Raw genomic sequence first — 22,338 nt, 5'->3', positions numbered from 1 at the left:
CTCGTCAGCATCAGACAAAGCCAAACTCTTTGTCAAGAACTTTGCAGCTAATTCTACCCTTTGCGACCAAGGCCGCCAACCCCCAATATTTCCTCCTGTATCAGAAAACACGCTATGTGATATAAGTATATCTGTACGTGATGTTGCCAAGCTTATCAAAACCCTTGATTCCAGTAAAGCAACCGGCCCTGACGGTATTCCAATTATAGTACTCAATAAACTTCAACCTGAACTAGCGCCCATACTTACAAAACTGTTTAAACGTTATCTTAAGGAGAATAGTTTCCCATCTCCCTGGAAAATTTCATGAGTATGCCCTGTATTTAAGAATTCAGATGATCGCTCATCCCCCTCTCAGTACAGGCCAATAAGTCTCCTGTGCGTCATGAGTAAGTTGCTAGAATCTGTGTTAAATACAGAAGTAATCAACCATCTCAACAAAAATAACCTTCTTAGTGACACTCAATATGGTTTCCGTTCTGTTAGATCTACAGCAGATGTGCTTACAGTTATATCACATAGGATTAGCAAATCTCTCAACGGTGGCAATCTTTCTAGGGCAATTGCTCTTGACATATCTAAAGCCTTTGATAGGGTATGGCATAAAGGTTTACTTCATAAGATCGCTAGCTATAGTATAGCTGGAAAAGTCTTCTCAATTATTAAATCATTTCTTTCTGATAGGTTCATAAGAGTAGTAGAGGGGCAAAAATCAGAAGCTCACAGTATTAATGCCGGTGTCCCTCAGGGGTCCATCCTGGGCCCAACTCTTTTCCTGATCTACATTAATGATCTTCCAAATCACATCCTTACATCATTTGTAGACATTTATGCTGACGACACTACCATTTAGGGTAGCACATCTAAGACAGTAAACGACCAAGTTCTCTCCAATTCTCTCTCCTCTGATCTTGAGCACGTAGTACAATGGGGAAAGGAGTGGCTGGTTACTTTTAATGCATCTAAAACCAAGCTTCTCTCCTTACATCATCAACATTCTAATCCACATTTGGCATCAATTGAAATGAATGGCTCTCGTCTTCTAGAGGCCTCAAGTTTTGACAAGCTTCTGGGCTTGACCATTACTCCTGATCTTAAATGGAACACGTACATAAAATCTGTTGCCAAGGCCGCTGGGAAAATGGTGGGATCTTTCTATCGATCCGGTAAATATCTCACTGCTGATGCTATTCTCTATCTATATAAGAGCCAGGTACGTCCAAGGATGGAATACTGTTGCCACATCTGGGCAGGAGCTGCTTGAAAGGACTTGTCCTGCCTTGATAGAGTTCAAAATAGACTTCGTAGCCTCGTAGGAGATGTCCTTTTCTCCTCCTTGCAACCTCTATCTCACAGAAGAGATGTTGCGAGTTTGTCTCTGATGTATCGTTATTTTCATGGAAAGTGTTCGACTGAGCTTCAATCTATGGTCCCCCCTCGCCAAACTTTCACAAGAAACACTCGTCTAGCTGTAAACACTATCAATAATTCCCCCCACTCTTTATCTGTGCCTAAACCTAAACGTAGATTCCATGAACAAAGCTTCTTTCTTAGAACTGCACGCCTGTGGAATTGTCTTCCGTTTTCCTGCTTTCCGGCTGACTACAATATGGTTGTGTTCAAGTCTAAAGTAAATAAGTTCTTGATGAGCCGTTCCATATAAGTTATCAAATTTACCAAATTTTCATTACTAATGATTACTATATTGTCCAATTTCTACTGCACACTCTTTAACCCTTATCCTTGAGTGGCCTCTTGGCCTTGATAATGTGGTGATCCCTATGTAAAAAAAAAAAGTAATTTGGTAGGGAAGTGTACACAGATACATACAGATACACACAGACACATATATTTTTACTTTTATAGATATACTAGCATGGGTTCCCGGCGTTGGCCGGGTGTCTGAAGGTGTGTGTTGAGCAAAAAAAAAAAAATGGTAATAGGAAGGCAGGCTCGAACCCGTACGTCCAAGGAGAAAAAGAACGGGGAAAAAGTGACATCTTTGCTGTTACGACCACCACCAAACCGGAAGTGATGTAGGTTTAAATTAAGTCTAGACAATCGAAAAGAGGAGATGACTTTCGAAAATATGGACGAAAAAAGCGACTCCCCTGTAGAAAAGTGCCCAGTTGAAGGTGAAGAAATTAATTTTTTTAGCCAATTCTTCGATATTTGTCGTCTGAAAGGCCGAGCTTCAAAACGGTACTGATCTTGTGAAAATCGGTCGCCTCTGTCGAAAGTTTTAGGCAGATATGCTAATATACATACATGCATTTATATATTGGTACCTCAAATTTTCGACGCGAATCGATTAAAAAGCTTGCCCTATCTCGGAATACCCTTTATGTACAATTTTAAATGCTTAGACTAGAAATTGTCTGAGTAAGTTGGTAGAGACTGCAGAGGTCAATCTTTTTTTTTAACTTTGACCCAAATTTTGACCCCTTAATATTTATTATTTTGAACTAAAATCAAGTTATTAAGTTAGATACATGTCCAAGGAACCTATATCTAAAATTTCAAGTGTTTAGACCCAAAATTGGCGGAGGAGTTTGGTAGAGTTCTCAAATGTCAAATCGTTGAACATTGGCTCCTTGACAGCCAAATTTCTGTCCGAAAACGGATTACAAAGATTTTCCCAAATCTCAGTACCCTATCTATCAAATGTCGAGTATGTAGACTGAAAATTGACAGAGTTATTGTGTCCGGAAATTTACACAGACACACACAGACAGACACTTATATATGTAGATAGATAGATTTTTTTTGTTTGCAATTCTTTTCACCGCACAAACATGAATACACAAATTATGAAGCCTCAAGGAATTTCAAAAATAAATAAATAAATGAATAACATAAAATAATATACCATTCGGTACAGACCCGAGAATGACAGACCACATAAGAACACAAAATTGGATTTATAAGACTATAAAATCCAACCTTGATCACTCGTCGGGGCCCGTAGTCGCTACAGTTTTGGGTGAGCATTATATGTAGATAGCGTTCTACCCAAAGCAGGCCAGAGAATTAGTTGGCCAAATCGTGGTGAGAAAACAAGTATTAAACGCATTAATTACTAGATACAGTAACAAGACTCGGCATTTCTACCCAGTGACATTAAAAAAAAAAATTTTTGTTAAAGAAAGCCAGAGAATCAACTATAAAGATGAGGATAATAGCCTGAAAAAAAACGTGAATACACAAAAGAGAATAAGATTAAGAATAATAATAAGAATTACCCCAATCATTCTGGCGAGCGAGATTTGCATAGGTCCAAACAATTCATTGGCGGGTAACACATAGGAGACGCGCGTGAAACTGATAACATTTGCTATGGCGAATAACGACTCGGCAATATTATGTGGGTCCAGGGGCACCCAGTAATATCGATCTGAAAAAAACAAAAAACAAAAACAAACGATAAATGATCACATTGTATTAGATAACTATTATTAATTATGACTTAGATCAGAATTACACGGTTCGATTAATAATCTATAAGAGTTAGTAATAGAAACGTGTAATTACCAAAAAAAATTACGTAAAATTATGCAAAAATATGTAATGAGGGACATCCTAAGTAAGGAGTTGAGTAGCGAGTTGTCCGTAAATATTACAGGTAAATTTCCGCAGGTTGGTACAATCGGGCAAACAGGGTACAAAGAGGGAATTCCAAAATCGAGGAATTAAAGAAATAAAATAAGCTCTACACTGACGATGTATTTGCTGATGATCGGATTAGTCGGAAGTATCTATGTTCTGAGAACAGATTTGGTACGGATTCATCGGAGCACATTCCATTGACGCACTTGTTGAAGAAGTGTGGAAATGCAACATTGCAGCGAATGAACAGGGATTTGAGATTGCTTGAGAGTTCGGGATCTATTAGATTAGGTGCTCTCTTTTGAACCATTCCAATAGTGAGAGACTAGTGGTTGATGCATCAACACATATGTTTTACCAGAATTTTCATGGAATATGAATTCATGTTTTCAATTTTTATGCGAAGAATACTTTACCAGCCTATAAGATATAATGCTTCATGGCGTAAAAAAAATAAGAAAAGCTAATTGCAACGTCTGATTTTGTAATCATGCGCATATGCATTAATTTTTTTTTAATTATTTGATAGGTACTATTTCTTCTGATAAGTCAATGGAAGAATATATTCATTGATTGATATAATTAAATGAATGATTTTGCATCACGAAACAGGTGCTGTCAAGAATTGTGCATTTCAACGTACTTAAAATATAAAATTATAAGATGAACAAAATCTTGAAATTTGGATTTGTCATTTATTTGTTAGTTATATACAGTAGAACCTCGGGATATGGTGGCACTAGAATACGGTTATTAAGGTTACGATGTGGTATACGATTGTTTCAGGGCCCTGGTTACGGTATTTTCCCCGCCTACGATGTTATAATGATATTTGATTATACACATGTGTATTACATACTATACTACATTTTTAATGCCGTATTCCCAGGTTCTACTCTCTCTCTCCCTTTCTCTCTCTCTCTCTCTCTCTCTCTCTCTCTATATATATATATATATATATATATATATAGCAAAGAATGAAACACTTGCACATAATATAAGTGCACATAATATACTTCTGCAAGGTTCAAAAGTATTAGCAGTTTATATATATATATATATCTATACTCCTATAATTTTGTGTGTATTAATATTCATATTAAAACCCCTTTTTCCTATTTATTGAAAAAGAAAATACAGTTTTCTTATATATGGGTCGATGGAATTACATTAATCTGCAAAAGATCTAGCTAATTTGCATATTCTTTTAAACACTCATTTTAATTAATTCCCTATTAGTTTTTTCGGTTTTCGTATGGGATGATCATCTTGATTTTACTATTACGTGTAATTATGTCCATGCAGATATTTTACATGATTTATACTTGCGTAATATAAGGTTACAGTAAACACAGACCTCTTCCTATATATATATATTTATGTGTGCGTATATATATTTGTTTGAAAACTTTTGCCTACCAGACTTGTATGTCAGTTTTTGATCTACAGACATAAAACTTAATATATAGGGTATTCGAACCCATGGAAAAGTTTATATTTGGGTTTTAGCCTGGAAAGATCGGTGCAAAAGTGTGAAAATTAAAAAAAATAGAATTTGTCAGGTGAAGTTCGAACAACGGCATTACGAATATGCATGCGTAACATAATCGCTGTTGATTTGAATTTTTAGCCTTGCAGCAAACATGTGTTCATAGCTCAGCATGTTATAATATTATAGATACGGCTGAGACTAGCAGCATCACGTCTGTGGATAATGGTTGCAAAAAGGAAGAGAGTGTCGAAGCCAATCAAATTACAGATACGTTTCTGTACAGCATGAAACACTCTCAAATGGGACAGAGATACATCTACGCCAATATGGAAACAGTTATCCATATTGATTTACCTTATTAAAATATTGTGACTTGTTTCAATACGTTAACTCTTTTCCAAGTACAATTAAGCGTGTTGCAGCTTTTCTTATGAAAACTCGTTTCATATTTACGCCGTCCTTCATAGCCTCTTTTTAAAACTAGGCAATATTTTGCTAATACGCACACAGCGCTGGTGTACATTCAGATTAGCACTTCATTAAACTGACTTGCAATTTTTCTTTCATGTTTCGAATGAGAAAGAGCTTTGGAATTTCTATACGCAATTTTCTATTAAGTGTACACGCATATCTAACTGCCATTCGTCTAGTTTAGATTTCATGCGAAAAACAAAAATCGTTTTTTTTTTCTGAATTTTTTAGATGAGGATTGAGAGTTGCATCAGATTGCTAAGACTATTGTTCTCATCTGAACTATTAGTCTCTCCATATTTGGCCGATGTAATATCATACATTTTTATGTGTATCTTCTCGAACTCGAGGAATATTGCGAATTATATCAGAATTCTCTGCGCTATCTCCGTAGATTAAACAAAGGGTCCAATTAAAAATTCCGTCTCGATTCCGGAGGTCGACAAAAACATTTTCGAATTTTAAAATATACACAAGTAAGTTTTAGATTTTGAACAGATACAAAAAAAACGCTCATAGAAGGTCGAAGATTACATCTGCTGCAACATTGTACAAATAATACTCAGGATTAGAACAGAAGTTCGAATGACTGAAATAATACAAATTATGAACAATAAATATATTAATTCACAATGATTCCCCTCACTATATAATAGGCGAAAGAATTCGATATTTTATTAATAATTTCAATCAAAATATTTTAATAACACTTTCAACTAAATATTTTATTAAAAATTTCCATCAAAATATTTTATAAATAATTAAAACTAAAATATTTTCTTAATGATTTAAATCAAAATATTTTATTAATAGTTTTTATCACCATATTTTATTAATAATTACATAAAATTTTTTTATTAATCATGTTAATCAAAATATGTCATTACTAATTTCAATCCGAATATTTTATGAATAATTTCAATCCGAATATGTTATTAATAATTTCTAATCCAACTATTTTATTAATAATTTCAATCAAAATATTTTATGATTAATGTCAATCCAACTGTTTTATGAATAATTTCAATCCAAATATTTTTCAATATATTCAATCAATATAGTTTCCAAAATTTTTAATCAAAATAAGTTATCAATGATGTCAATCAAAATATTTTATTGATCATTTCAATGTTATTAATAATTTCATCCTGTATAAAATATATTGATTGCAAAAGTTCCCCTCTTGACCAAATTACCGTAGGTTTACAACAACAGATGCCACACAAATTTATTGTGTCTAGACTATTATCTGCTACATTATGTAACAGTACAACTTCATTTTAATAATAAAATCCTAAAAATCATTCTAGGAGAGAAATCATCACTATCGCCAATATCATTAGACGGAATTGTTTCTATTTTTCCCTCTAATTCATAAATGCTCTTACCGCCCCTACTCTACAACACGTAAAATTACACACAATAGACTTGTATTACCCTGTCACCCTTATTAACTGAATCATAAACTCATGAAAATAACGCCCACTTCCGATTCGCAGATTTTTTTTTTACACAGTGATCACCACTTATCAAGGCCCAGAAGTCACTCAGGGATAAGGGTTATTTCAAGTACATTACGTTAGTGTGGAGATTTGATGAAGTGTTTACTTAAGGGAGTGGTTTATTAGGAATTTGTTAACATTGGACTTGAACACATCCAAGTTGTAGTCCGGTGGGAAGCAGGCAGACGGAACAGAGTTCCACAGGCGTGCAGTTCTAAGAAAGAAGCTTTGTTCATGGAACCCACGTTTTGATTTAGGCACAGATAAAGAGTGGGGTAAATTTTTCACAGTGGATTCGGCTAGACGGGTGTTTTTCGTGAAAGATTGGCGAGGGGGAACCAGAGATTGGAGTTCAGACGAGCACCTGTCATGGAAATAACGATAAAACAAAGATAGGCTCGCAACGTCTCTTCTGTGGGAGAGAGGTTGCAGGGTAGAGAAAAAGGGCATCCCCCACTAAGCCACGAAGTTTATTTTGTACTCTGTCAAGGCAGGATAGGCTGTTTTTAGCAGCTTCTGCCCAGATATGGCAACAGTATTCCATCCTTGGACGTACTTGGCTTTTATATATATAGAGAATTACATGAGTAGTGAGATATCTTCTGGAGCGGTAGAAGGATCCCACCATCTTTCCAGCGACCTTGGCAACATACTTGATGTACGTGTTCCATTTCAGATCAGGAGTAAAGGTCAAGATTCAGAAAATAATGATTGCTCCCTTCGCAGATTCCACCCTTTATCATATGACACCAGCTGTAATTCTCTTATTCCAGATTTTAAACTTTCAACAAAAACGAACGCTCACGGATTATACAACATGGCGTCTGTAAGGCAATCGGTACGCACAATTGTTACACCATATCCACATCTAACAAGCATTAACTGTAGATTGTTTTCTTTTTTTAACGCTCGCATATATTTAAACAAAACCAACAATAAAACACCGAATCGCTACAGTTTACGTTTTTTTACAAGGTGGTCACCACTTATCAAGGCCCGGAAGCCACTCGGAGATTAGGGTTATGACGTGTACAGTACGTTAGTGTTGAGATTTGATAAAGTGTCTTACTTAAGGGGGCGGTTAATCAGGAATTTGTTTATGTTGGACTTGAAGACATCCAGGTTGAAGTAAGGTGGATAACAGGCAGACGGAACAGATTTCAAGAGGCGTGCACTTCTAAGAAAGAAGCTTTGTACATGGAATCTATGTTTTGGGTTTGGCACAGATAAAGAGTGTGGGAAATTAATGACAGTGATTTAAGCTAGACAGCTGTTTTCCGTGAAAGATTGGCGAGGGGGGCCAGAGATTGGAGCTCAGACAAGCGCCTGCCATGGAAGTAACGATAAAACAAAGGCAGGCTCGCAACGTCTCTCCTGTGGGAGAGAGGTTGCAGAGAAGAGAAAAGGACATCCCACACTAAGCCACGAAGCCTATTTTTTATTCTGTCAAGGCACGATAGACTGTTTTTAGCGGCTCTTGCCCAGATGTGGCAACAGTACTCCATCCTTGGACGCACTTGGCTTTTATATAGATAGAGAATTGCATCAGTAGTGAGATATTTTCTGGAGCGCTAGAAGGATCCCACCATTTTTCAAGAGACCTTGGCAATAGACTTTATGTACCTGTTCTATTTCAGGCAAGGATTAAAGGTCAAGCCCAGAAGCTTGTCAAAACATAGAGCTTCCCATAGTCGAGAGCCATCCATTTCAATTGATGCCAGATGGGGATCAGAGCGTTGATGATATAAAAATAGGAGCTTGGTTTTAGATGCATGAATAGTAACCAGCCACCTCTTCTCCCACTTTACCACGCGCTCGAGATCAGAGGAGAGAGAATCAGAGAGAACTTTGTCATTTACGGTCTTTGCCATAGATAGTCATGTCATCAGCATAGATGTCAACGAATGATTTAAGTATATGTTTTGGGAGATCATTGATGTAGATCAGGAAGAGAGTTGGGCCCAGGATTGACCCCTGAGGGACTCCAGCATTAATACTGCGGGCCTCTGACTTTTGCCCATCAACCACTACTCTTATGAGCCTATCGGAGAGAAATGATTTAATGACCGAGAAAACATTTCTCCAATAGAAAATAAAAAAAAGATACAAGTTATGATTAAATATGAGAAAGAATGAACGTGGAAAACGATTTGTGTATGTATTTAGTTTATAATAACTGTAACTGTAAATAAATAAATAATAGCGTTAAAAAGAATAATTTAAGTATTTTTTTTTAAACAGAGAGGAACGGTACGTCGCGTTTGTATTGTGTTATAGCAGCTAGCGAAACTCAAACGCTCTACTATCTAAATAAAAAATCGGATATTTAGTCCTGCTAGATTTATACCGTACATAAAGTATTATAAAAACAATAAAACGAATTTAATCAAGTTTCAGATGAGGTTATTTTAGCTTCATACATAAAGATGTTTGCAAAAAATAAACTATTTTTTTAAAAAATATTCTCTCTTTAGCCCGAAAGTAACAAAAAATAAATAGAAATACAACTATTTATACAAACAGAAATTCTTAAAGACAAGCATTTATTTCCAATCCAGTGTGCCACCTCTGGGAGAACTGAATTTTCCCCACATCTAAAACGGACCTTTTGTCTAACTCTGTCCTCTGCCAATAGGTAACTATTCTTTTTATTAGTGTTATTGATGTTTTGCAATATTTTAGTATCAAAATTATACGAAAGCCAGTTTCATTTTTGCAAAACTTAAAAACTAAACTCTCGATTTTATAAACTTGAAAGTAAAAGAAAACACACGCGCAAACACACACAAAACACTTGTTATAAAAATAAGCATTTGTTATTTAAAATAGTAAGCAAATACTTTTACTTTTTACTTAAGGGAACTTTTTTATCTTTTGACTCGTATCTAAAAAAATCCCCTAATTAAAAAATAAATAAAAAATAAAAAGCTGGTTTATTTTAAATGGAGACTTTTACCGGATTCTACGTCTTACAGAGATTTTCTAGTGTTACGTTGTTATTGTGTAAAATTAATTTAAAAAAAAAAGGTCACTTGTAAAACTGAATTTGCAAAAAAACATCTCTCAGCTGCAAATTGTAACTGTAACTAAATTCATTTTGTTTATATTTTAATAATAAATAAATGAAATTGCATATATTATTTATTTTACAAAGATCAAAAAATGAAAAAAGTGTCATACTGGTTTGAAAAAAGTGTCAATCTTTAATAACTGGCCCAAAATAATCGTGACTGTGACTAAAGTGTTATTGTTTTTTTTTATTAACAACCGTTTTTACGCCAACAAACTTAGTAGATCGCTCGTGTAAGAGGTAATATTTTAAAAAATCGAGAGTTTTCTTTAGTAAATATATGCTTTGATATTGACCAAAAATAACCTCTCGAGTAAATTCGTTATATTGTTTTGCTTTACAATATTTTACGTTGACGAACATAGTTGATCGCCTGTGTCAAAGTTTCTTTAATCAGCATCATTGGCAATTAGTCGTACATTGATCGTACATAATTTTTAGCCATATGTATTTAGTAAAACCCGAGATATATGGTTTTTTTCCGGGCAGGTTTTAAATTTCTTTTGGAGGGAGGGGTATTTCCGTATTTAAATTTCCAAACCATTGCTGTGTTTACATCTTTTGTGAGTCTTCCGGACGTTCAAGCAAGGACGGGAAAGACGTTAGGTATATAAAGCTGTTGGCTTGTGCGCGTTAGTTCCAGTAATTGAATTTAATTAAGGTTATGAATATTTTAGTGTCTGTTTATGAGTTGTCATAATGTATATATTTCTTCCTTTTTTTTTTAGCGCTAATGGCTCATGTGGAGAGCGACGTCATTTTTTAAAAATTTTAGAAGTGTTCGTTTATCTAGGAATTAGTTTCATATTGGATTATTAGAATTCCGGACTCTTATTTATTAGATTAGAAAAGGCAGACTATTGATAGGGAGCTATTATTATTTAGAATTCGAAAATCAGAAAGAGTATGTTATATCTATGTTTTCTTAGCCAGTTACGAAGGGTGTAATCACACTGTAGTTGAAAAATGTAGAATAAAACCCTATGAAAGCTGATAGGACTAAATATCTCGAAATAAAAGTAGGGACTCCTTCCTTTTAAAATGTTGCAATTGTGATGATGATGCTCGTCGGAGGAAACGTAGCATTTTAATACTCCGGCTGAATACGTCTGTAATGGTGGTCGAATGCTACATATAATAGGACCACATGAGTGACAATAGAAGCAGCAAAACTAAAGCTGGACTGCTAGGGCACTATATATACACATGCAGGCAAATTTGGCATATTTTATTAGTTTGAAAATATAGGTTCTTTTTTACCAATTGACATAAAATTTTAACTGTATAATAGTATTAAAATTGAAATGCTTATATTTTTGGTTCTATAGGGCGAAACTACATGAAAATTTGCTTTTTAAAAGCCAGCAAATTTTCATGTAGTTTCGCCCTATAGAACCAAAAATATAAGCATTTCAATATTCAATTTGGCTACGAGTGTATATATATATATATATATATATATATATATATATATATATATATATATATATATACCACGATTTGGGCAATTTTATAAGGTCGAAATCTCGAGGACTATTGATCAGAATTTAACAAATCAAGGTTCGTCGGACACCTAATGACAAGAACTGTATAGTGGGTTATGTGGCCTTTGCCCTTAAGGTCGCACTTTATTGTTTGAACAAGTGGGGGATCACTTTTTTGTATTAATTTTACGTAAAATGATCACCCTTTTTATGGCTACTTTTGCTATAAAGTGGGTGTTATTTATTATTTGTTATTATATAACATAGAAAAGTGATCCCCACTTTTTAAAACTATAATTTATTAATATCATTGAAATTACTTGTTTCTTGAGATTTTAACTGTTCTTTTCGTTTTCAGCACTCTCAAAGATCTATAATAGTGCTAAGTTTAAAGGATTTTTTGTGGGTGGAAAAATACTGCACCCTTACCAATGTTTCAATCACAGTTATCTATTTTCTTAGTTTTGTATATGAATTACAAAACATCCGATATTCCTTTAAAACCTCTAGCCTTGATGGAACTTGCTGCTATGGTTTCAAATGGTCTGAAATAACAGTAAGAGGAGATTTGATTCCAAAAATTTCTTATATGCTATATCTTTCCTTTTTGGTTTTCATACATAAAGTAAATTTCACAGTGTATAAAGATTATTTGATACTGGATATATTCATAATCGTACTCTATTTCCAACAGAGGGGAGATATAACATATTGGAACATTCTCTCCCATTGCTGTTAGTTCAGATCATTTGAAACCATAACAAGTTTTAGTGTGTATGTGTGTGTGTGTGTGCATATATATAATCAATTTTGAATTTTTTTATGTAAACTCTTCGTTCAAAATCCTCGGTTTAACATTCACAGGCAACTTGAACAGATGCATATAGGATAGGGTCAAGGTTACCGCGAAGAAGATGGGCTCTCTCTATCGTGCTAGAAAACTTTTCACACCTGAGAATATCCTGCAGTTCTACAAAGCAATATCCACCCATGCATGGGGTATTGTTGCCACATCTGAGCCGGTGCATCTACTACTAGCCTCTCGCTCTTAGATAGGATCCCATAAAGGTGTATCCAACCTAATACGTTATTCACTAACAACCAAACACTTGTCTCATCGCCGAAATATCGCATTCCTGTACCTATTCTACAAGCATTTTAATGTAATCTGGGATCAACGAACTTGAAGCAACTTGTATCCCCTCGACGTAAATACCGGCGACTAACCCAACAAGCATAATATCCTCCCCAACACTATAGAGATCACTAGATGTTGGAAAGCATTTTACTCTAATAATTTCTTATCTCGAACTGATAGATTTGAAATTCATCTCCGTTTCCTTGCTTCTCTGCCTGTACTCATATGCAGAAATCCAAGCGTAATTTGAACAGACATCGCGCTGCTCAACTCTTTACGTAGTGTCCCTGTAGACCTGGTTCCAAACAGCAGACTAGTACGCCCGATTCGAACTGTGCCTCGTTCGGGATGAATAACAGTGAAAAAAAGAAAATATTTAAATATTTTAAAAACGATGTTTGAACGCTGATTATGATTTACATACTGAAATTCTTAGCATAATAAACGTATTAATTTACAAAAAGTCAATCATTCTCTCACTATTTTAATATATTTAATATGATATTATCAAGCAGCTTTAGATGCTGGAAAGCCTTCAGTTCTAATGATTTCTTCTTTTGAATTGCTAAGCGTTGGAATCCTCTGCCTATTCAGTACATTGGTGACTATATTAACATGCTGAAATGTAAATAGAATGCAAACAGACATCTCGCCATTCAACTCCTTACGTAGCGCGTCTGTAGGCATCGTGTCAAATAGAAGCACTATATGCTGTTTATGTGTTGTTTTTTATGCATTGGAGTAAAAAATATTGATGCATATTGATCAATATTAACCATGTTTAACACATTAAAGTTATTAACGCAATAATTCTCTTGTTATATGTAATCATAATAAAACACTTTATCGTATGAAAATATTATTGACGCGTATGGGTTTATATTCACCAGTATTATCGCATAAATTTTGATGTTATTAACGGAGTCTATTATATGTGTGTGTGTGTGTGTGTGTGTGTGTGTCTGTCTATATGTCTGTCTGTCAGCGTGAAGGACGATTTCTACCAAACTACTCTGTCAACTGTTGGTGTACAAACGTAAAACTTGATAGATAGGGGATTTGGACCTGTTGCACAAATTCTATCAGCCGATAAAGGATCGACATGTTTTGGTTTCAATTCTAACTGATAAGACATATTTTTCTATCTTTTAAAATCACTACTATATATGTGGTAAATTAAAATAACCAATAGAGTATTTGGTCTGTGATTATCGTTCGTGATCAGCGAACTAAATCAGAGAGTGGATAACTGACTTAGAACATTATTTTATTGAATTTTGATAAAATGCACTGATAATTCGCATCATTTAGATTATTTGATTTTATCTTGACTTTTATATGCACGACACTTCACCTCAGATATTCTTCAGATGTATCTTGTTGAACTTAGAAATCTTTCTGTCATACTCAGTAATTTGCACGGAATTTCGACCGGACGCTTTATTCTTTAATCCACAGGGGTAGTATGCTTTGATTCTCTCCGCCAGTTAATAACGTAACGCTATAAATTGGTATATAATGGACGACAACAGTGAGTATGCTAGGAAGCCCACATAACGAAACTAAGCCAAATTTTTGAACAATAAAAAGACAAAGCATTCGTCTACGCCGGAAATACTTGTGGAAAAATTCGTTATTTGAGATTAAAACAAATGGGACAGAAATTGAACATGACATTTTCTGACGTCACGTTCAATTTCCGTCCTATTTGAACGTGATGTCAGAAAACGTCACATTCAGATCAACTAAGTCTTGAATAGTTCTAAGTGATAATGACAAGATCCTCCAAATTGAAGAGTCAATTATGTCTCTTGTTTTAATTACTGAAATTAGATTTGAACACGTGTATAAATGATAAATTATTTTTCCGGTCGACTATTTGACTTTTGGGATCGAAACAAAATTTCTGTACTTTAACTATACGCCATATTTTCTGTCCTCACTTAGTGCAAAAAGACACCCTTTTAGACTGAGGCAATATTTTATTTTAAATCCGCTCTTTTATTTTTCAATCACTTTATTTTTGCTGCGGATCAAGCATTCTTGTAAATACCAGACATTCCCCCGCCATGTCAGACACTCTAATCGATATATTTATTTACAATTATGACTATCACCTTAAGTGAAAATGTTGTATCTATTCTACATTTGGTTCACCGAGATATTAACCAGGTACTTTTTGAAATGCTTTTTCACGAATCCGGTTGATCCTACAATTGCTGAAATGATGAAGACAGCTTAAGATTCCAGTTTTATTTCATATCGTACACAAGATATTGGCTTTTCGTTATCTTTTTCCTCTCATCTCTGTTTAACCCAGCATCGTTGTGGATACTTCTACTAAGGTTGTTTCTTTCTATGCCAGTATTAATTGCTTCATGTTCTAGATACTACCGAGATTTCATAGTAATAGTGGATGGTGTACAGAGTGGAACGATAAGATTGTCGCCATTGAAAAGGCGGCATTATTCCATTTCCTTTTGATGAAAACCGGTTTTACTTTTTGTTTCAGACCATATTCTAGATAGCAAGTTGTGAACAAATCTTAAGAGCGATACGAGCCTTCTATAATCTCTGAAAGTGATACAATTTCCAACGAGCGAGATCGGAGATGCGCCGCTGTACAACTCATACTCTCTACCCATCAAAGTTATGAAAGCAGAATCATTGCCAGCACCGTCAAAATGCAAATCCAGACGTTTGTGGACACAATATAACGTATCGGACGACACACCGTTATTGTCTTTGATGTGTTTTAAAGTGTAGGCCATATTATGCCACTTCACATCTTTGAAGTCAGCTTAAAATTCAACACCAAAGTATACATTGTTATGTTGAGGAATGTGGTGATACCATGGTGCTATCAGGTGGTCGCTAGCAGACCATAGGTGTGACAGCAGGACTCTGCGTTGGCCCACAAGTCCAAAGGGACCCAGACTTACCTTCAGAATGAGTGTTACGACTTTGTGCCCTTTTCCCACTAGCTCTTCCTTCCCTGATCTGAATCCGCTGAACTACTTCATTTGTTCATACGTCGATAACATCACCAACATGACCTCCAACAACACCAAAGCAAGCCAGGTCGCAGTCATCTGCCGAATATTTGTCGAGCTCCAGCTAGCGCTTGTGGAAAAAGCATGCTCCCAGTTCCGGACCTGTATCAAGGAGGTAATTGAGACTGAAAGCGGCTACATCGAATAGATGCCAGCTCTACTACACTATCAAATGATATGAATTGATTTTTTCAATAAAAGTTTTAAAATAAATCTGTAGTGTTGTTTTCTTTAGAGCGACAATTTTAGCGTTCTACAATGTACTGCTGTGTGGCAGAACCGGCAATTGTTGCTATTACTAAGGCCATTCATGCCTTTAAAATCATTGGTCATCAAGTCTTTGCCTTGCGCAGCCATTTCTATATCCTGTTGTTCGTAGGGAAATAATCCTCTAATCAGACAGAGTACCTCTTTTGTGATGCTGGAATTCCCTCTATTAAAATCAGCTTTCTGTGGAACTGTCCTAGTGAGGCCATTGAATATATATTAAGTTTAAGTTATGAGTGCGTTTAACAGTTGTGTGTTCTAAACGACTATTATAACACACTTTACTATTTGTATATATCACTTATCATCACTTCATCTGCGATAATTTGATTAAATAATACAGTAATAAGACATAATTAAAATATCATTTAGAACAGATAATAATATTATTAATTTGAACTGAAAGCACATCTAATTCGGTGCCAGTGATCTTGTGGCTTGCTACTGCATTGAAAGTAATTTGAGCTGGGCCTGCAAAGACAATTGGATATAGCACGTGTGATAATGTAAGAAAACAGCAGATCGTTGATAAAATGTGACTTACCGGCTAAGAGCCAATACCAATAGGATTCAGCAGTTTTGTCGCGCTGCGTGAGGAGCTCCCAAGAATTCACTGACTCGAAGTATTTTAAAGCGATACGAACCTAAAATGAGAAGAAAATGTACTTCACATATAAGAACAAAAACATACGCATATAATATATATATGTATATATATACACACACACATATATATGCATACATACACACACAAACATATATATATATATATATATATATATATATATATATATATATATTAAGACAACACCTGTAAAAAACTAAAACGCAACTTGAGAACAAGCCCTGTACCTTTACTTTGTCCCATCAAAAACTCAAGATTGTACGAGCGCACATACTCAATATACCTGATTAAATGTGCAATGTGGAATGAATTCTATATAGGAAGTACAGTTTGACCGTTGTTATTCGAATTAAAAAAAAAATTGCAACAAAGCGTTCATCTTTTTTATAAACACATATCTAATACCCACAATCCCAATAGAAATATATTAGTTAAAATATTAGCCACCGAGAGGGGGCCAATATAACTTTGATTAAAAGAATACTTATTTATTCAAAGCCTAAAACCCAAAATAAACAATACAGCTAAAATCAGTGATATATTCCTCATACACCCAGAACTGAATCTAGCATTATAGATGCAAAAAGAATTACAGGAACTATTAGAAAATATGCAGTATTGAATTTTTGTTTATGCATACCTCAGGTTCCAAAATAAAAAAAAAATAGCTTACTTCACTTGAAAAGTGCAACGATCAATTTAAAATAAAAACAACAGTCCGAAAAGTGGGATCTATTTTCTTTCTTTTCCCTTGACAAGGATGTATATGTCCGAAAATTCGGAAATTTGATACCATCAACAACAACTGAATACAAGTTTATATCATCAACATCAGCTGGATACAGCCATTCACAAAGATAAATAAATATTTAATTAAAAATTCTTGAATTTGTCAATATTATGAATTATTAATTCAATCTTGTTAAGCTTTCAAACACACACACACACATACACATATAGCCGCACTGATGAGCTGTGATACAGCGAAACAGTACTGTATGTAGATGATTATAATGCTTACTATCTTGGGTTGAGCATATTGGAAAGTGATATACAAATTGCCGTTAGCGTATTAAGCGATGCTCTTTGTGTAAAAAAATCGAGCTTACGCATTTTAACGATGTCAAAACATCGTTAATTCCCCCCCCCCTGCATAGTAGCCTTAAAGCGTAATGGCGAGAAGCATTGTCGTTTTGATATAGCAAAACAGAACTGTATGTAGATCAATATATATGTATGTATATATATATATATATATATATATTATACAGTTATGTTATCACAGAATATATATTTATCAAAGCAAAATTTATAAAGATTTCGCACAATATTAGTAAGAGGCGCAAAAAATATATAATCTGAAAAAAGATGAAAATGTTATATCAAACTTTATTAGATCATATGATCAATAATAAAAATTAAAGGGAAACATGTTAAGGGGCAATTAAGAATATTTTTCATAATGTTCCCCTTTTTAATTATCCTTATATATATATATATATATATATATATAATTATTTCTTTAATATCTATGTATAATTATTCTTTATTATATATATATATATATATATATATATATATATATATATATATATATATATATATAATTCCTTATAATAGATATATTTATAATTATTCATTACTGTATATATATAATTACTCCTTTAAGCGAGATAAGACACTGATAGAATTCAGATGAAAAATACTGATAAAAATTACTTGAAGTAATACTTACAAGGAGATCCTAGCAAAAAAGGAAAAGCTCAATATTTAAGAACAGAGCAATATATAAGTTTCAAGAACGAGCAGTACGCTTTCGCTATATGGGAATATCCCTTGCTCCCATGGGCCCATTTTCTCCCCACCCAGATTTATAACCCCGAATGACCTTGTATCAACTTCTCTTTTCGTATAATTGTCTCCCTATAACTAACCACAACCACTCAAAAAACTATTTTCAATGATTGTGCTGAAAAGCAAAATAGCGTCCATTCACAGCTGAACATTTTGCTAACTGCATTTCATTTCCTCTGATGATATGAACCATTGTTGAAAATCCATGGATCAAGGAAATTAAAATAACCCCTTCTATATTAATATATATCTTATAATCTAATAAAGTTTGATATAACATTCTCATCTTTTTTTCAGATTATATATTTTTTGCGCCTCTTACTAATATTGAGCGTTTCTAATCTTTATAAATTTTGCTTTGATAAATATATATTCTGTGATAACATAACTGTGCCTAAATCAAAACGCGGATTCCATGAACAAAGCTTCTTTCTTAGAACTGCACGCCTGTGGAACTCTGTTCCGTCTGCCTGCTTCCCACCGGATTACAACTTGGATGTGTTCAAGTCCAACGTTAACAAATTCCTAATGAACCGCCCCCTTAATTAAACACTTCATCAAATCTCCACACTAACGTAATGTACTTGCAATAACCCTTATCCCTGAGTGGCTTCCGGGCCTTGATAAGTGGTGATCAATGTGTAAAAAAATATATATATTTCTTTGTCAAGCAACAAATTCTTAAATCGAATTTATGTCTCTATATGTTTTTTTTTTTCAGAATTTAAAATTGAACCACGAAACTTAATTACTCCTTTATATATATTTATATATAATTAATATAACTTATTACATATATATAAAGCTGAATGTCTGTGTGTGTATGTGTGTGTGTGTGTGTGTGTGTGTCTGGTCACGAATAGGCTCCTATATGGTTGACTATTTTAAAAAACTGATTACATATAATGATAGAAGATGTATCGAGACACAGGAATGGGTATGTTTGATCTGGCAGAACAGTGGTTTATTAAAATCGTGGGGTCTGCGTTCGAGCCTGGTCCACAAAGTATGGAAATAAAAAATTAAAAAATTAAAAAAAAGTTTACAATTGTTTTAGATACAGATGTACATAAGAATAAGTATGTTTTAACTTAAATAGGGAATGGAAATAGGCACACACTTTAATAAAGACTTTTCATATCTATCTGCGTAAGTATACTTTGATAATTATGTTTCAGTTTGAAGAAATATGGTATAATAAAATTATAGGGTGTTCGTTGGCGCCTGACCTCCATAGAATAGAAATATATCCCAAAGTTTAACAAGGGTTTTTAATATAGATCCACAGAATATTGTGATAAGTGTTTCAGTTTGAACAGGTATGGTATAATAAATTGTAGGATTTATCTATTTTATTTTTACTTTCATCATATTTTGCTTTGGTTTTGATACCTCAAATTCGAAGCTATCTCATTACAACCCTTCCTTTTCATAACCTATCATACTTTCATAAATCCATTTTCTGTAGGCTGTTTTTGAACCCAGTCGACGACGGGTACTTTTGCTAGTATATATATATATATATATATATATATATATATATATATATATATATATATTCTTTCTTGTATATATATATAATTATTCCTCGTATATATATATATATATATATATATATATATATATATTTCTCTTAGTATGCCTATTCGTATTCCTGTCTGATTCAATTTTCCTCAGCAACTACGGATCCGGTCTGACTGAAATTTTATTTGGACGAATATTTTTATGGTGTATAGTAAAATTCTATTCGTTCAATGCATAGTTAATTAATATTTAAGGCAAAACTGAGCACAAATTTTACCATATATACAATCATCAATTTGGTGAACATATCATAGTGGTATGCTGAAACAATTCTATGCTCTGAATTGAAAATAAACACTATTTTTCATGACATTGGCAGTTTGTAATCTGAAATCAAAGTTCATGTGATGTAAAAATAATCATAGCTTCATATACAATTGGATTTTCTTTTCCCCAGACGAACGCACCAGATTTATCATGTGCAAATTGACTTTTTGTTGATAATATCGGATGGAAATCGCATCTGACGAGCTGATGGGAGGAAGTTTTCTATGAAAACATAAAATCTTAAAATTGTCATCCCATTAACGAAACGACTGCAGTGGGAATATGCAGGGTGAAAATAAAAATAGAGTTATATAAGAAGAAAAATGTAAGTCTTTGAAATTTAAGAAAATCTACAAAATCTTGCACTATATATATATATATATATATATATATATATATATATATATATATATACTTTGGGGATTAGAACAAGAGTCTAAAGAGCAGAGTATATTTTAATGTGTCAGTGCATTCAATAATACAATTAAAATAAAAGAAAAGAAAACACTGCTCGTTGTAATGTAGACATATAATAAGCTTGATAGGCATGTATATCCTAGAGCTGTTTTAATATTAGGTAAGATGATTGATAATTAATAAACTACTTTTACCATCCCAGTGAATGCATTGACGATGATACGTACGGATTTTAGAAAGGCGAACCATTGCAAGGTATTTATATTTTGTTAAAATATTTAAAATCTAGATTCTCTTAACCTTACCCTTCAACCAGTTTCTATCTTATTTTATTTTTATTTTTATCCATCCTACATTGTTCACCAAAATAACAACTATTTTCCTTTATATTTAAACATTTTTCCAGATACAACTGCCTTACTTAAAAATGCACCGTTTATTTTGGTGTCTTTAGTTAAAAACCCACCACCCAATATTTTTGCTGATGAGGAGACCTTGTTTTCAAAAACTATATGATAAAATTTTTGTCCAAGAATCAGTGTCAATCACAATAAAAACATAGTTTCCGAAACGATCGTACAATTTATTGATTTTGTTTGTTCTCCCTTATGAAATCGATTTTTAATTTTTAATTTTAACTATAAATTATCAATCATCTTACTTGATATATATATATATATATATACATACATACATACATACATATATATACACACATCTATATAAATTTATTTGTATATATATATATATATATGTGTGTGTGTGTGTGTGTGTGTGTGTGTGTGTGTGTGTGTGTGTGTGTGTGTGTGTGTGTGTGTGTGTTCAATATCTTTCCAGACGAACAACGCCGGGTGAATATCGCCAGTAAAATATGAACTGAAAAAGAAAAATTTCTCGTTTCTTATCAGAGATGCACCAAGCATCTCGGAGCTAATGGCTATTAGAGTTATTCGCATCTGTAATTGTCCCTCTTAAAAATTAACCGAGCACTTTCTTTAATGGGATGGAAAGTGTAAACAAACGCATCGTATCAACATCGGAACACTTACGACAAGAATAATGGATGATGGAATGGAACGGGGGTGGGGGTCCATCGTCGTTGACTTACCTTGATGATGCTCAGGTATCGCAATGTGAACGATGTGATGTATAATGTGAGTACTGCACAATCCAAGTAGTTGTAAAGCGAATCGAAATAGTTGTAGATTCCTTCCGTGTAGACTTGTTTGATTTCCTGCCACAACATTCCTGGTTAGAAAGTAACAAAAAGTAGAATGAGAATATTTTTTTATAAAAATTGGAAACCAAATGTGAAAAGATTTATTTTCTTCAATAAATTAAGACAATATAAATCAAATATTTTGCCTAACTCAAACATTCCTCATTAAATTATAAACATTGATATTTTTTTCTTTTTTTCTTTTTGTTATCTATTGTCGAGAATATTGGATGAATGCTGACCTCTAATGGTGTCAACTGAAGGCGGGAATTAGCGTTTTGAATATCTT

General features: G+C 33.7%; 1 protein-coding gene across 1 annotated transcript in view; it reads right to left on the bottom strand.

Moving 5' to 3' along the window:
• LOC145278789 (short transient receptor potential channel 7-like) overlaps window positions 1–22,338 on the bottom strand; it is a 570,160-nt gene that overhangs the window by 125,176 nt on the left and 422,646 nt on the right. Inside the window, exons 8-10 of the mRNA XM_080130690.1 lie at window positions 21,939–22,078; window positions 16,628–16,727; window positions 3,243–3,394 (exon numbers count right to left, since the gene is read on the bottom strand). Coding sequence (XP_079986816.1) covers window positions 3,243–3,394; window positions 16,628–16,727; window positions 21,939–22,078 — 392 coding nt within the window. The remainder of the gene's footprint in view (window positions 1–3,242; window positions 3,395–16,627; window positions 16,728–21,938; window positions 22,079–22,338) is intronic.

This window comes from Euprymna scolopes, chromosome 1 (assembly GCF_053919585.1).
Source record: "Euprymna scolopes isolate OS-2025 chromosome 1, ASM5391958v1, whole genome shotgun sequence".
NCBI classification, from domain to species: domain Eukaryota; kingdom Metazoa; phylum Mollusca; class Cephalopoda; order Sepiida; family Sepiolidae; genus Euprymna; species Euprymna scolopes.
The sequence above is the reverse complement of the archived record's forward strand: the minus strand, read 5'-3'. Positions and strand labels throughout refer to the sequence as shown.